Source organism: Ambystoma mexicanum, chromosome 3p, assembly GCF_040938575.1.
Source record: "Ambystoma mexicanum isolate Mex_15411 chromosome 3p, UKY_AmexF1_1, whole genome shotgun sequence".
NCBI lineage: Eukaryota > Metazoa > Chordata > Amphibia > Caudata > Ambystomatidae > Ambystoma > Ambystoma mexicanum.
This window is the reverse complement of record NC_090925.1, coordinates 783,265,673-783,282,275: the sequence shown is the minus strand read 5'-3', so window position 1 is coordinate 783,282,275 and position 16,603 is coordinate 783,265,673. Positions and strand designations below refer to the sequence as shown.

The window sequence follows — 16,603 nt, the reverse complement described above, 5'->3', positions numbered from 1 at the left end:
ACATGAGTGGGGGCCTGGTGGAGGCTGCCCCTGCTCTGCTGGGGGGTGGGGGTTGTGGGAGACATGAGTGGGGGCCTGTTGGAGGATGCCCATGGTGGCAGGGGGGTGGGGGTGGTGGGAGACATGAGTGGGGGCCTGGTGGAGGGTGACCCTGGATGCTGGGGGGTGGGGGTGCAGGGGGACATGAGTGGGGGCCTGCTGGAGGCTGCCCCTGATGGCAGGGGGTGGGGGTGGTGGGAGACATGAGTGGGGGCCTGGTGGAGGCTGCCCCTGCACTGCTGGGGGGTGGGGGTGGTGGGAGACATGAGTGGGGGCCTGGTGGAGGCTGCCCCTGGTGGCAGGGGGGTGGGGGTGGTGGGTGACATGAGTGGGGGCCTGGTGGAGGCTGCCCCTGCACTGCCGGGGGTGGGGTGGTGGGAGACATGAGTGGGGGCCTGGTGGAGGCTGCCCCTGCACTGCTGGGGGGTGGGGGTGGTGGGAGACATGAGTGGGGGCCTGGTGGAGGCTGCCCCTGCACTGCTGGGGGTGGGGGTGGTGGGAGACATGAGTGGGGGCCTGGTGGAGGATGCCCATGGTGGCAGGGGGGTGGGGGGGGTGGGAGACATGAGTGGGGGCCTGGTGGAGGGTGACCCTGGATGCTGGGGGGTGGGGGTGCAGGGGGACATGTGTGGGGGCCTGCTGGAGGCTGCCCCTGGTGGCAGGGGGGTGGGGGTGGTGGGAGACATGAGTGGGGGCCTGGTGGAGGCTGCCCCTGCACTGCTGGGGGGTGGGGGTGGTGGGAGACATGAGTGGGGGCCTGGTGGAGGCTGCCCCTGGTGGCAGGGGGGTGGGGGTGGTGGGAGACATGAGTGGGGGCCTGGTGGAGGCTGCCCCTGCACTGCTGGGGGGTGGGGGTGGTGGGAGACATGAGTGGGGGCCTGGTGGAGGATGCCCATGGTGGCAGGGGGTTGGGGGTGGTGGGAGACATGAGTGGGGGCCTGGTGGAGGATGCCCATGGTGGCAGGGGGGTGGGGGTGGTGGGAGACATGCATTGTTGATCAGTAGTGCAAGGTGACATGTGGGTTGGCTGGGGGGCATGCCCATGGTGGATGGGCTGCCTGCGGGACATGAGTATGGGTGCAGGGTAGTCCCCCGTGGTGTGGGCTGCCTGCAGGGTCCGTGGAGGTTGTGGAGCGTACACCTGGGAGGGCCTACACGGCCAATTCACGTGTCGTACTCCCCAGAACCCCTGAAATACACATACCCTGCTGAAATCGCGTGTGGAAATTCCCGCGCACCCCTGAAATACACGTACCCTGCTGAAATCGCGTGTGGAACTTCCCGCGCACCCCTGAAATACAGGTACCCTGCTGAAATCGCGTGTGGAACTTCCCGCGCACCCCTGAAATACACATACCTTGCTGAAATCGCGTGTGGAACTTCCCGCGCACCCCTGAAATACACGTACCCTGCTCGCACTGGGCCAATCGTGTGTGGAACTTAACGCGCACCCCTGAAATACACGTACCCTGCTGAAATCGTGTGTGGAACTTCCCGCGCACCGCTGAAATACACGTACCCTGCTGAAATCGCGTGTGGAACTTCCCGCGCACCCCTCAAATACACATACCTTGCTGAAATCGCGTGTGGAACTTCCCGCGCACCCCTGAAATACACGTACCCTGCTTGCACTGGGCCAATCGTGTGTGGAACTTCCCGCGCACCCCTGAAATACACGTACCCTGCTGAAATCGCGTGTGGAACTTCCCGCGCACCCCTGAAATACACATACCTTGCTGAAATCGCGTGTGGAACTTCCCGCGCACCCCTGAAATACACGTACCCTGCTCGCACTGGGCCAATCGTGTGTGGAACTTCCCGCGCACTCCTGAAATACACGTACCCTGCTGAAATCGCGTGTGGAACTTCCCGCGCACCCCTGAAATACACATACCTTGCTGAAATCGCGTGTGGAACTTCCCGCGCACCCCTGAAATACACGTACCCTGCTCGCACTGGGCCAATCGTGTGTGGAACTTCCCGCGCACCCCTGAAATACACATACCTTGCTGAAATCGCATGTGGAACTTCCCGCGCACCCCTGAAATACACGTACCCTGCTCGCACTGGGCCAATCGTGTGTGGAACTTCCCGCGCACCCCTAAAATACACGTACCCTGCTGAAATCGCGTGTGGAACTTCCCGCGCACCCCTGAAATACACATACCTTGCTGGAATCGCGTGTGGAACTTCCCGCGCACCCCTGAAATACACGTACCCTGCTCGCACTGGCCCAATCGTGTGTGGAACTTCCCGCGCACCCCTGAAATACACGTACCCTGCTGAAATCGCGTGTGGAAATTCCCGCGCACCCCTGAAATACACGTACCCTGATGAAATGGCGTGTGGAACTTCCCGCGCACCCCTGAAATACACGTACCCTGCTGAAATCGCATGTGGAACTTCCCGCGCACCCCTGAAATCCACGTACCCGGCCAAATCGCGTGTGAGACTTCCCGCGCACCCCGGTATACACGCACACGTATTTTTTGTCAGCGGGTGTCCGTGTTTGTGGGTACCCCTTTGCACGTCATTTGTCCTGGAGGGCCACAGTATAGGACATTCATCATGGCAGTATATAGGTGCTATTTGTTGGCGCACCTTTTGGCGCACATTTCTTACAGCCGCAGAGACGCTACCGCCTGCTTTCTTGTGGCGGTCGTGTTTGTGCCTGTGCGCTGGTTTGAGCGTGCGCTTTTTTGCCCTATTCTATTCCATGAATACGTGTTGTAGGCGAGCGTGTGGGCGTTCCGCGCACTTGTGCCCTGTACTTCCCCCGTGATGCCCACGTTTTGGCAAGTTGTTCCCCATTCCGAGTGTTACGCCCGTGTTCCGCCTACTTTTGTTGCGTGCGCCGCGCTATGTGCGAATTTCGCTGTGGCCTGTGCGATTTTCGCTGTGACCTGGCGCACGCTGTTAGATGGCCTGTGCGCCAACGTGCGCCGCGCACTTTTTTATCGCACATCCGCTGGTTTTCTCGCGCACGGCCTTCCATGAATCGATGTGTGCTGCTTTTCGTGCGATTTTCGCACTTGCACTGCGATTTTCGCTATTCCACTGCGATTCGCACGTTTTTGCCCACTTGCGCCGCGCTAATTATTCCATGAATCGGCCTGAAAGTCTCCACAGAACGTGATGGCGCAGATTCTCCCTGCATCTACCCAGTTCCTATGCCAGTGCCGTGAGGAAGATGGAGAGGAGATGGGACCTTCCTGTGGAGTTACTACGCGGGAGCTGCTCATACACAAACAGATTACTGTTCTTCTCCCCAAAGAATGTGCTGCTTTCAGTGCGTTCCAGCCTATTTTTTCTGCACTTGGAAAAACTAGGTGAAACCCATTTAACAAATGTGGCTGCATCCATGGCTATTTCTGCAGGGCATGCTGCCATCGCTCATTTCTGCCACAAATGAGCATACGGCGAAGATCACCCTAGGATTCACTGCACACATGCACAGCGAAACGCATGGGATCACACGGATGGATACTGTTGTCATAGGCTCTCCACCACAAGGAGCAGTGATTCCCTGATCTGACTCCGGCATTTGAGGGGTTCCATGTGTTTTTGCCGTCACTGTGGCAGTTTTCTGAGATTTTTCTGTTTTTTTTTTTTAATGTGGGGGTTCCACCTAACACCATATCTAACCCTCACCCTGCCTCCCACCACCCCAAATCCCCTATCCCAAACACACAACACATTTATTTAAACAAAATAAAATCGTCAAAACACCACGTTTAAAATAGCCAGGGTGAAAACAGCCGCGGAAAAAACACGGTAACCGATTTGAGGGTATGGACCAGAATTGGAAAAAAGGCCATCTGTGCACACGCGCTAGTGACTAGGTTCTTGTGTAGGATTTTTTTTGCCGCCATTGGACACGTTCTGTCATGCTAAACTTTGGAGTATAACTGGATGTACTACATTGAGGAACATGTGTTATTTTACAGATAAACAACATACAGATGTAATTTACACCTTGAATTATTCAGGTATGTCAAACCGAAAACACGTTGTGCGTATAGAAGGAAGCATTCTTAGTCATTGGTATTTATGTGGAGAAAAAAAATCAAACGGATATAATGCTAGTGTAATGAAGTGCGAAGTGGTTAAAATTAGCACACACACGCCGAAATCCCATGACAAGATTTTTAAGCATGTTGCAGAAAAAAACATGGTTATAGAACAAATATGCACACACGTGAGTCTCTTTGGTCCAAAGAGCAGGCGTGGAAGGTAGTACATCCGCGTGCTAGCAGGGCAGATCTGCTGAGGAAGTGGGATTCCCGTCAGTCCTAGTTTCAAATGTCCCCTGTGAATTACCAGTACAAAATGGAGTAATTCATTAAATCTTACATAGCCCTTACCTCACATCATAGTTCCATTTGTTTCATACTGACTTTGTGTGTGTTTTTATTGCGTTTGCGTGCCTCTGCATCACTGCTCTTGCATGTTTGTGCGATTTTTAACAATTTTGTAATTCATTAATTGCCCAATATATGCATTGCACATTTTATATATTCTGTTGCTTAGATGAAAAATGCATGCATAAATGCCCCATGTCTGATCCAAGGGTCCACTTTCTTTGGAGTGTAAGCCATCACTCTACTGATTTAAGACATCTTATTGTGGGTACAAAACATATATACTCCCACCTATATGTATATATAGCCACTGAAAAAAACTTTGTTAAAGGGGCGTAATGGTTAAGATGCACTAATACAAACCTATGAAATTCAATGAAAAGACTTTGTGATGTCTTCTTTCATGTTCTTAGCAGTGCACGGTGGTGGCGCGAGTTATGGGTGCTTAGCGGATCATAACTGTGTTTGTGTTTGTCGACGTTCGCGAACATCTGACGTCATCACATACTTTTCGGACAGTGTCACTTGACAACGTGGTCACGCGCAGCATGATGACGTGTCCACGAACGCGTACGCACTTTGCGAATGGGTCCGTGCTTTGCAAACAGTTCGGAACTGCCTTTTCCGCTGATCTAGGAACTTTGGAGCTCAAAATTACCCTTGCACAGCTCCTACACCTATTCTTACTCATTATCCATTAACAATCTAGCACAGAGCTCATATTTGGAAGAATATTAGCAAAACTACTATTTATCTTCAAAATGACATCAGCTATTGCCATGCCTCTTCCCCAAGAGCCAACACCACCACCACCACAAGCTGGAAGACCTACACAACAAAAAAAGTGCAGTACTTCAAAAGACAATGAAGAGGACCAAGAAGATGAGGTAGAGGAAGTGCCCATCTCTAGCACCCAGAGAGAATCATGAGTGTGGCAGTTCTTTACCACTGTTGGGAATTTACCAAAGGCTAAAGCTACCAATGTAAAATGCACTGAGTGCAACGTTGTACTCAGTTGCGGACTACCTGGGGAGTACTCCTACAGGACCACCGCCACACCAAATCCAACCACTTAAATGCTCTCAGAAAGGTTATGTGGGGTGAAAAGGCCCACGGATGCAAGAAATAAAAATGCCAGAGTCAAGTTATGAGGACTCCCCAAATTCTCAGGCCTGTACAGCAATAATGTGGAAATGAGGCCCTGCACTTTCAAAGCAAAAAGGAGTGAAATTGGGCTTCAAAACATTGAGATGTATAAAAATGCCAATTGCCTGGCATAAGGGAAATACATGTGGCAAGGTTTGCCAAATTCTTGGGGAGCTGAAGTAACATTCTCAGAAACAGCAGTGTCCAGAATGTTAAATGAAAATGCCAAGATTGTGTGCAAGCCTTCGCAGCAAAATGAAGCATTTGACTGTGAAAGAAACAAATGCATGAATATTCGTTTATCCCTTTAAATTAAAATAATGCTCATCAAAGTGTCCTCAAGACTTTTAAAATATGAACTTGATTTCTGCCCATAATCAGCCCCTCACGGATGAAACAACCATGCACAGAATCTATAATGGGATGCTGAACTGGGTTTACAATGGAGTCCTTGTGTGGCTGAGAGCAACAAAATTACATTTCGATTTTGCCTAAAAAGTAACAGTCTGCAAAGCCAGATGTGCACCAAAGCCTTTAAAAGTGTAATTGTGATGCCTTCTTTCACCACTGCATGCACGGAACAATTTTGCCGGACACTTCTACATGTTAAAAGTGTGTGCCGTTCAAAAAGTTAATTGTAAAGTGAAATGTGAGTTAAAGGCAATTCTGGTTAAGTGGCAAAAGGCACTGGGTTGCTTGCCATTGGTTTCGTTTCTCTCTCTTTGCTTGTTAGTTCTTCAAATCTGAAAATGAATTATTTCCCTTGGTTGGCCTGGAAACCATGAGAGGTCGGTATGCTTCAAACAGGAGGGCTTTCCCCTAAATATACAAGAATAGGAGGCTCTGAGATCGAATTCACGGTGTGGACAAGATAAGGCAGGTTCTGCTCTCCAGTTTTATGACCATAGGCCCCACAAGCTGCCATAAAAACGTGCATTAGCTGTGTGTTCCAGTTTTTGGAGATTTTGTAGAGCCTTCTCCAGAGTAAGACTAAGATTCTGTGCATTGCCCTGCTGAAAATCATGGTGCTAGTTGTCAGACCACGCTCCGGCAGTGCTTAAAAGCCTTTGCGCCAGGTTCTGCACAGCCACATCATACAATCTAAAGCCCAGTGGCTATTACATTTTGATCACAGGCCCTTAAATCTCTGCCTGGTATCTAGTCTTATAGGTTATACATGCAAAAGCTCTGCAAGTGCATGCAGAATTGGGACTCCCGACGGACACGCCAGTAGGTTTTGGACAACTGAATCTCTTTGAGGAATATTATAATAGACCCATCAAGATACTCTATTTCAACAACAGCGTGTCGTGATATTTTCCGCTAACAGCTTAAACACCCAAAAAAACACTTTATATGTTTTACACCAGGACAACCATTTCTATGGTTTATTGAATGTAAAAGGTTTTTTGGGGGCTAAGTATCTCTGTCAGCATTGTCACCACATTTCCAATAACAAACATAGATACAATTGCCAATACCACTGTCCGTTGTGTCTAAGAGAAGAATGCCAAACAAATAAGGAAGAACATACAAAATGCCCTCAGTGTCACACTTTCGCGAGGTCTCTGGTCTGTCTTGACACAAACATTCAGAAGTCGGCATTAGGGGCTGTCATGTGTAAGCTGTGCATTGATAGTCCAGCGTGCCAAAAATATCTTCCAGAGAGTCATAGCTGTACAGGGCTCCGTTGTAGCATGTGCAAAGCTCCCATTCCCAATACGGCTGAACACCTGTGTTTCATGGCGGCCGGGAGACTGCAAAATAAAACCGAGAGCTATATAATATATGACATGGAGACCTGCCAGGAAAATGTAACCCACCAACCATCAAACTATATCTATGCCAGACATTTAACCAGGGCTAGCTATTGGGAGTTTACAGAGGAGACCTGTGTGGCTGCCTTTGTGAGCACTTTTATAACAAGTAAATTCAAGGGTTACACCCTTCTAGCCCATTACTCCAAATCCTACGATGGTTACTTTGTGTTGAGACAATTGGTTTGGGAACAAATTAAAGTGAAACTTATCACCCAGGGTGCCAAGCTTCTGGCGATCTTTGTGGTAGCTCTACAGATACGCTTTATTGACTCCTTGAACTTTTTGCCCATGAAACTCTGCAAGATTCCAAAAGCTTTTAGTTTTCCCGGTTCAGAGGGTTTCTTTCCCCATCTTTTTAACACACCCACTAACCAAGACTTCATTGGCCCATTCCCACCCCCGGATCAATACAGGGTTCAATACATGCTGCCCGATGAAAAAAGGGCAGTTTATGGACTGCTACAAGGTGAATGAATGAGGCGTGTTTGACTTTTTACGGGTCTGCTGTCAAGAAGCTGTAAACATTTTAAGACAGGTGTGTACTTTGTTTAAGGACGGCATCTTTCAAATGACGCATCGTGAAACACCTATAAAGGGCAGAGTACACATAAATAAATCGACCCTTTTCAAAGTATCACCCTGGCTAGTTGTTCTATGCAGATCTACAGACAGCTCTATCTAAAACCTAAAACAATCATGCTGCTGCCCCATGATTCATATCACGGTCGACAAAAACTTTATTTCACACTGGCTATTCAGTGGCTCTTATACATCTCTGCAACAGAGAACATTTCTATACAACATGCCCTAACCGGCGGTGGTGAAAAATGCTACGGACAGTACTGGTTAGACGGTTATGCTGTGGTTCAAGGGGTGGAAACAGACTATGAGTTTAACGGCTGCTTTTATCATGGCTGTCACCGTTGCTACCCCGCCGTTGGCTTCAACACTTTAACGGGTACTACTTATGAACAGTTGTATAGACGGACTCTGCTGAAACAAACCTTTCTAGCCGGTTGGGGTGTTCGCGTCGTCACCATCTGGGAACACGAGTGGCACGCTATGGTGCAAAACAATCCTGATGTATGCCGTTTTCCTAAAGAAATTAATTTAGCTGAGCCCCTGAAACCCTGAGACGTGCTATATGGTGGTCGTACAAATGCTTTAAAGTTACACCATAGCATTTCAGAGATGGTGCAGATACACTTCCTGGATTGTATCAGTCTGTATCCCTCTATAAATAATGACAAACCCTACCTGGTGGGACACCCAGAGATCAGCTGTAACAATTTTGGCAACATAGACCAATATTTTGGGCTAATCATGTGTGAGGTCTATCCACCCACAGGTCTCTACATACCCGTGTTGCCCTATAGGTGCGACGGTAAACAAATGTTTCCACTCTGGTCGCACATGCATCGAGACAAAACAGCCCGCTTCGAACACATGGATGCAGAGAGACGCCTGAACGGTACTTGGTGTACAATCATATCGCCTAGGGCGCATACATGAAATATGGCATTTTAAAAAAGTCACCCTGAAACTCTTCTGTGAATATGTTTCCATGTTCCTACAACAGAAACAGGAGGCCTCTGGATTTCCAGTTGAGTGTGTGGATGATGCCGCCAAACAGTTGTACATCGATGATTATTATAAACACCAGGTCATACGCTTACGTATGGAGTGTATTGAGGACAACCCCGCTCGGCAGTTGTTGGCAGAAGTATGCCTTAATTCATTGTGGGTTAAGTTTGTGCAAAGAGTTAATTTGTCCAATAAAGCCATCATTACAGACCCTGATATGATTCACACCTCTCTATTTGATCATTCTTACAACATGAGCAGCTGCGTGTCCATAGATGATGAAACTGCCTGTCTGTGTTGGCACTACACCACAGAATATCCAACAACTTCAGACAACACCAACATATTCAAAGAGGCGCTCACAACCACTCACGCCTGATTAAAACTGTTTGCTGTAATTGAGCAGTTACAAGAATGTGTTCTGTATCACAACACTGATAACATTATTTTGTCAGCCGCCGGGGATGCCAACCCAGCCATCAGCAATTATCTAGGGGATCTAACTTCTCCGCTAGCTCCTGACAAATATATTGTGGAGTTCATATCTGCGGGGCCCAAAACATACGCCTATCGCACATCTCTAGGAACTGAAAGTAAAAGGTATAACGTTAAATGTTAACAACACGGCCCAGATAAATATTGTCAGTTTAAAAGATCTGGTGCAGTCTTTTATACCTGACACTACGTGTAATGGCCCCCAGTCTATCGTGGTTACACATCCGGGTATAGTGCCCAATAAAAAACAGTGGGAGATTAGCACCATCACTCTACAAAAGATGCTCAGTGTTGTGTTTGATAAAAGAACCCTGGCGGCAGGTGGGTTGACACATCCCTATGGCTATTAACTATTTTGATAATAACTGCTAACACGTCCTAGCTATTGCACAGTGAGCCTGTTTCAATTCACCACCGAGTGTCTGGGATTTTGGGTATCTGTATCTTCATGTTTATTTTTATTTGCCTTCAATTATTTTTACACTTGTATTTTTCCTTTCTGTATTACGTATTTCTTTTTATAAATAAAATATTTTTACAAATCACAAATGAGTGTCTGGGATTTTGGCTATCTGTATCTTCATGTTTATTTTTATTTGCCTTAAATTGTTTTTACACTTATATTTTTCCTTTCTGTATTACGTTTAACTTTTTCATAAATAAATAAAATAGTTTTACAAATCATAAAATGGTCTGACTCTTTATTATGCGCCAACTTTTAATGGGTCTGTTTTTATTCACACCATAGTATTCTTTTGTTTTCAAATGTGGACTTTTTTTATTTTCACAAACATTGTTGTAAACTCTTGAGGCCTTTTATCTTGTATATTTCTACCCATTTTATGTAGGGTGTATTTGACGCCATTAACCATTCAACATAAAGACATAGGGCCTCATTCCAAGTTTGCTGGTCCGGAAAAAAGGGTGCCGGTATGCTCACTGACACCCCTGTTTCCGGACCGGCAAAGTACGGGTCTGCCTGCCGGAGCCTATGTGACCAACAGGTCTGACCCCGTCGGACACAGCGGCCACAGTAGGCAGACCCGTCATGGAAGTCCGGCACTAATGCTAACTGTGCCAGTGCTTCTGTGTCCCCACTCCCATATGGGAATGGGGATCAACAATTTACCAGCGCTTGACTTCCCAGCCGCTGGACTCGTAATGAGCCGGTGGCACCGGGAAGTCAGGCACTGGTAAATGATTCCGAGTCTGGTCGGAATCCACCGGTAGCACCAGCAGGGTTACGGCCAGGCTCGGAATGAGGCCCTATATAGTCATGTTTTATAAAACAACAGATTTTAATTCGCATTTAGAATAACAATTTTATTCAGGTTTTCTGCATATCAATTAACGTGGGTTATCAAATATTTTACAAAGATCCTCTCTGATATAAGTTTTCGATATATCATCAATTACCTCATAAACACCCATGGCGTCGATAGGCATACATACATAATAGAGAGACAGTGGAAAAAAATTCATAAAGCTCTCTGTCAAACATCCATTGTCCTCTGACGCATCAAAAGCTCTGTTGTAGGTTGGCTATATTTTCTCGCAATGTGTGTTCCACCAGCAATCTTAAATCAACTTGTCCTCCTTTTGTGATGCTTTTGCCAGAAGTTATCCACTAGTGGGTGATTTATTGTTGATGCAGATGTACATTTCCTTCTGTATATCACCTTTGGTGCTTCCAGATAACACATCAACCTTGGACATATAGTAGCCAGACGCGCTTTAAGTAGATCCAGCAATAATCGCTGTGCACATCCAAATGCTTGTTTCACATTAAATTGATCACATTTCTGCAGGTGTTTGTTTTTTATTTCCTGTAAATATATATGAGAACATCCATAGGATCAGCCCTCATAGGTCAGTTTATGGGGTTCCATGAAGATTGCTCTACCAAACTGTTTTGGATATACTTTTTCCCCCACTTACTAACTGTTTTCTCACTAATGCTTCCAATACACAGCGGACACCCCTGTCTAAATTGCTTCATTTTCAAAAGGGGTTATTCGCAGTTTGTGTACCCCTCAGTGTTTAGATACGCATCGCTCAGACCCTATGCCAACCCTTAGATGTGTTAAGGACTGTGTCAACCGCATCATTTGTACAATGCATTTAGAGATCAGCATGTGACATATTTTACATATCGAATTATCCACGTAAGCTTTTTCCAAAAACTCGCGAGCATTCTGTCGAGGTTCATCAATTTTGTGCCTAGAGCACCATCTGTAAAAGTGTTGTTTTAAACATGTTTTCACAACATTTGCCGTAATACCATTGATGGCCATAATATCGATCCAGGTCACAGCAGTTGTGGGCATATCACCTTTAACGCTATCAATTTCCATTAGTGAACATAGGTCTTACACAAAATATGTTCAGAATCCCCAATCAGAATTCAATTTGGCTTGAACAGCAAATACAATAAATATTGATAGTTTCTGCTACAGCCTGGTTCTTCTCACCGCCGTCCACTTTATTGGTTAAAGGCTGTAAACAAAACACATATGCCTAGTTTTACCTACAGCTATTTCGTATGCCTTATGAAATACACATGCCTGCTTTAGAACATACCTACCAGATAGCAGGTTGTCCGATAACCGGGGTGCCTGGTCCACCATTTTCTCTGCCGCCGCATAGGGTGTGATTCGGCTCCGTTGTCATTCCTGCGTCCGCCTGCAGAACTATATATTCATACCCACTGTCTCCAGACCCTGCATCCACGTGGCTGGTTGCTCCATGATCACATTGTCGCCATTCCAGCTCTCCATTCCCAGATTAGCAATTGCTACGGGCACATGTTCCTTAATGTTTTGAATACAATCTCCAACAGCATCCCCTATAGCTGTGACAGTAAGAGCCGGCTTGATGTCAACAGTGAGTTTAGCCATGTCATCGCAGAGCTCCCTGCTCTCATGCTCCACCAACCTGCCCTGAACAATCTACAGATCATCATTATCCATAAAACAATATCGGGTATAACTATCCTGGGAACCACTGGGACTTCCCGGCAGAGTTTTTCCTCTTGTTCATAATAGCTGTTTTCAGAATAGTCCCTGAAAAGGTCAAAAAGTGCAGTGTTTTCCAGCCCATCGCAGAGCGGTATATATCCGGGTTGTCCGACCCCCCCATTTGTCACCATCGGGGTCTTAAGTTTCAATCAAGTTTTATATTAACTGTATATAAAGTTTTTATAGAATGTATTATTTTGATATCGAAAAATGTTATATCAAAAAATGTATTGTGATCTAAAAATTACTGATAATTTTTATATAAAAAAATGTGATATGAAAAAAAGTATATTAAAAAATGTCTGATATTATTTTAATATCAGACTTGTTTTTATTATTGATATATAAAATAATATAAAGTTTATATAAAATCTGTTGTACTCATATCAAATCGATATATTTTTATATAAACTTTATATCAAACTGTATCAAACTACACAAACACACTTTATATAGCTGTTTATATAAAACAGATATCAAATTGATATAAATTTGGATATCGAAACATTTTGATATAAACAAGTAATTGATATCAAATTCCATATCAAAAAGAAATCAAACCCATATCAAAAGGGGGCGGGAATAAGGAAGACCAGGGGGTGTTCCCACCTGTCAAAAATGTTACATTGTAAAAAAGAAGCTCCCCTGAACTACTACCATCCACCATTTCCCACGGGGTTGTTCCTCAACCTCTATCCCCAGATATCAGCCACTGCGTTTGGCTGTGGATATCTCAGATTGACAAAATTGTTGCTGAGCTTCCCTGCAATGCTTGGATCACAATAAACCATCTGAAATACAGAGAAAGGCAGCAGATGACTGCTCTGCAGGGCTAGAAATGGAAATTATTAACTGTGGTATCCCATTAGCCAGGGGGTGGAGTGATGAACATGCGTAGGTGGGCAGGGGTTAGCAGCTAGGGGAGGGGGAGGAACTCAGGTGATTTTTTTTCATCCCGCATAAATAAACCTTTACAGGAGATAAGTTAATAAATGATTAAATAAAGGAGGAGCGATCCCTATAATGTGGCAAGCAAATTAGAGAAGGTGCACATCTTTCAAATCTACTAAGCTATATTTGAATAATTTCTGCAGAGTACAGTCCTGACAGTAATATTCATGAGTGCTCTGCCAAGACGTTCCATTAGTCTAGTGGGTAAGTCACTTGACGTTTGTCATATGACCTGAGTTCAAAACCCTGTGTTGGCAACAAAACGAGATCGATTTCACTAACTTTGATCTTGGATCCGGGAATCGGGCCCAAAGACAAGTGCTGCTGCTCAGCAGCATGCAACCTTTCACTACTGCTTCCAGGGGCCTGATTAGCTAAGATTTGCACATGTGCAAAAAAGTGGAGCAAATGAATTTCGCACCAAATTTGCTGCTCTAAAAATAGAGAATGGAGCAAACAGGTCTAGCCCCAATCAGTATTATCTAAAAATGTTTTCACCAGGGGGAAAATGGCGCAGACTGTTTTATTTATTTGCTGCGTAACATGAAAATAAATGTAGTAGACACCTATTGCTGTATGTTATGAAGCCAATAGAGGGAAAAAAAACTGTCTGATATATTTTTTCCCTAGTGCAAAGGATTTTAGATAGAAATGATTGTGACAAAATCTGTTTGCCCCATTTTGCATTATCAAAACATTTAACCACTTTTAGCACAAGTGCAAATGGTAGATAATCTGGCCCATTGTAAAGAGCTAGGGTTTGAGGTTGTGCAGCTACAGCCTTTTCAATACACCACAGAGGAGTATAAAGACCTAAGAGGGGCACAGAGGTGAAGGGGGGCTAACTATTTTTCAGTAGAAGGAAATAGGAACACAGGGCAATATTTTTGTAGTGTCATACGGCTCTACAACAGCAGTCCACTCTGTAAGTGCCCATGTTGTCAAAACAGGCAGGTAGCATAATATTTGTTTGAAGCTGCACAGGAATACAATATTTGTATAGTTAGGCGATGTCTATTCTTACCTTATGGTGCCCTCCACCCCATTCAATGGCACTGCTGTTGATGATAAATATCTGCCCCTCCGGGGCGCTAGAATCATAGGTGCCCACTTTCAGAAACCTGCTTGTGTCCTTCGAGGTAATCTGCCAGGTGACCACATCCGTCAGTGGTGGAGCGTCTCCATTTTTGTCAAAAAACACCTCCTTGCCTGCTGCGTTTTTTGTGCGGACATTCTTCATGTAGTGCAAAAGCTGGAATGTTGAAACAGCACCAAAAATGTCATTTTACGTCAAGAACATGAAGTTCATATATTGCATTAACTATCATTACTCAACAACCCCTGCTATGACAAATAATGTTAAAAACACATCTCCCTAGAAATATATCTTGAATAATTAAAGGAAAACCACCACTGTCCACTCTTAATCCACAGGCCAATGATAATATGCTGTTCTTGTTTTTGAATACCTCTTTCGTGGGTGCTGACATCCATAAAATACGTTTTTTCCTGTTTATAGTTTTACACACACACAGAAACACACACACACACACACACACACACACACACAGTAAACTAAATTTTCACAGGTTTCCCCCTTTCTCACCTGTTTCCGCTGCTTGATGGACTCTTTAGCAGGAGTTTTCTTCCATACGGTACGGGTCTTGTACAAGCCCGCTCGGCCGTCTTCGGCTTCCAGCGTTCGTTCAGCTTCGATGTCCGGGATCAATAGGAAACTCCAAGAAGTCCAGATAAGGAGAAGGTGCACTCGGAGGCGGGTGCACGGAATCCGGGAAGAAGGCTGAATAAGAAGGAGAAAGGATAGTAGGGGAAAACAGAGGATCCGGGAACCAGGAAACAACAGAGTTCCGCGAAGGCGAACTACGTAGCACACGTCTAGCCACAGCTAACAGTAGTGTTGAGACGCGCGGGGCGGCAGGGGTGTGGCTAATTTATAGAACGTGCTGCATCGGACGTGAAGACTGGTAAGCAGCGTTCTGTGCTTACGGCCATGTTGGGAGTACAGCAGAGTGTAAGCCCCGACGTGTCAAGGACCAGGAGGCCCAGGAGGGGCGTGTCCGATGGTTCATGACAGCATGCATCCTCCGAAAACCCGTCCCGCCGGGTTTGCCGGGGTGTATGAGATGGAACCTTCTGAGTAAACTGGGGGAATTTAGGTTTGAGATAGGTTCCCACGTGCGTTCACTGGGAGGGTATCCTTTCTATTCCACCAAGAACTGGAGCTGACCACGTTTATATCTGGAGTCACATATCCTGGAGACTTCATATTCCAGTTGGTCATTGACAAGTACAGGATTGGGTCTGAGGTTAGTCCGGGAGGTCTGGATGTATGGTTTCAGTAGAGATGTATGAAAAACTGGGTGAATTTTCTTCCAGGAGTCTGGTAATTTGAGCCGAAAGGCCACTGGGTTAATGATTTCTTTTATGGAAAAAGGCCCATAATACCGGGGGGCCAGTTTATTTGGCCGTAGATGTCGGGGTAGTAGTTTCGAGGATAGCCATACCTTATCTCCTAGTGTGTAGGAGGGCCCTGGTCTTCTCTTGGAATCCGCATAATGCTTGGTATGAGTCTGTGCCCTTTCTAATTGTTATTTTGCTTCTCTTTGAATATTGATGAGTGTTTCAATCCAGGAATCTACTGTAGGAACAGGTGTAGGGTGTGGAAGGGTGGAAGGTAGCACTGAGGGATGAAATCCTTGACTGCAGAAAAAAGGGCTAGTCTTGACAGCCGATTGACTCGAATTGTTATAGGAGAATTCCGCCAGAGGTATCAGAAGTGACCAATCATCCTGGACTTTGGTAGTGAAACAACGAAGATATTGTTCCAGGGTTTGATTCACACGTTCGGTAGCCCCATTAGTCTGTGGATGATACCCTGAAGAGAGGGTACGTTGTATTCCTAGTATTCGGCAAAGGTGTTTCCAAAATTGAGATATGTATTGCGGTCCTCTGTCTGATATGATCTTGGAAGGGAGTCCATGGAGTCTAAATATGTTTTCCAGGAAAATTCCAGCAAGTTCTGAGGAAGAAGGTAGCTTGTATAACAGTGTGAAATGAGCCATATGAGTGAAAACATCTATAGTGCCCATTATAGTTGTATACCCCCTGGAAGGTGGTAGTTCTACAATGAAGTCCGTAGCAATAATTTCCCAGGGCCTTTTTGATAGTG

The 16,603-nt window shown here is 45.8% G+C and overlaps 1 protein-coding gene across 1 annotated transcript in view; it reads right to left on the bottom strand.

The window, feature by feature from the left end:
* Positions 1-16,603, bottom strand: part of LOC138579957 (vomeronasal type-2 receptor 26-like) — a 315,822-nt gene that overhangs the window by 53,872 nt on the left and 245,347 nt on the right. The window contains exon 6 of the mRNA XM_069650182.1: positions 14,438-14,665. Coding sequence (XP_069506283.1) covers positions 14,438-14,665 — 228 coding nt within the window. The remainder of the gene's footprint in view (positions 1-14,437; positions 14,666-16,603) is intronic.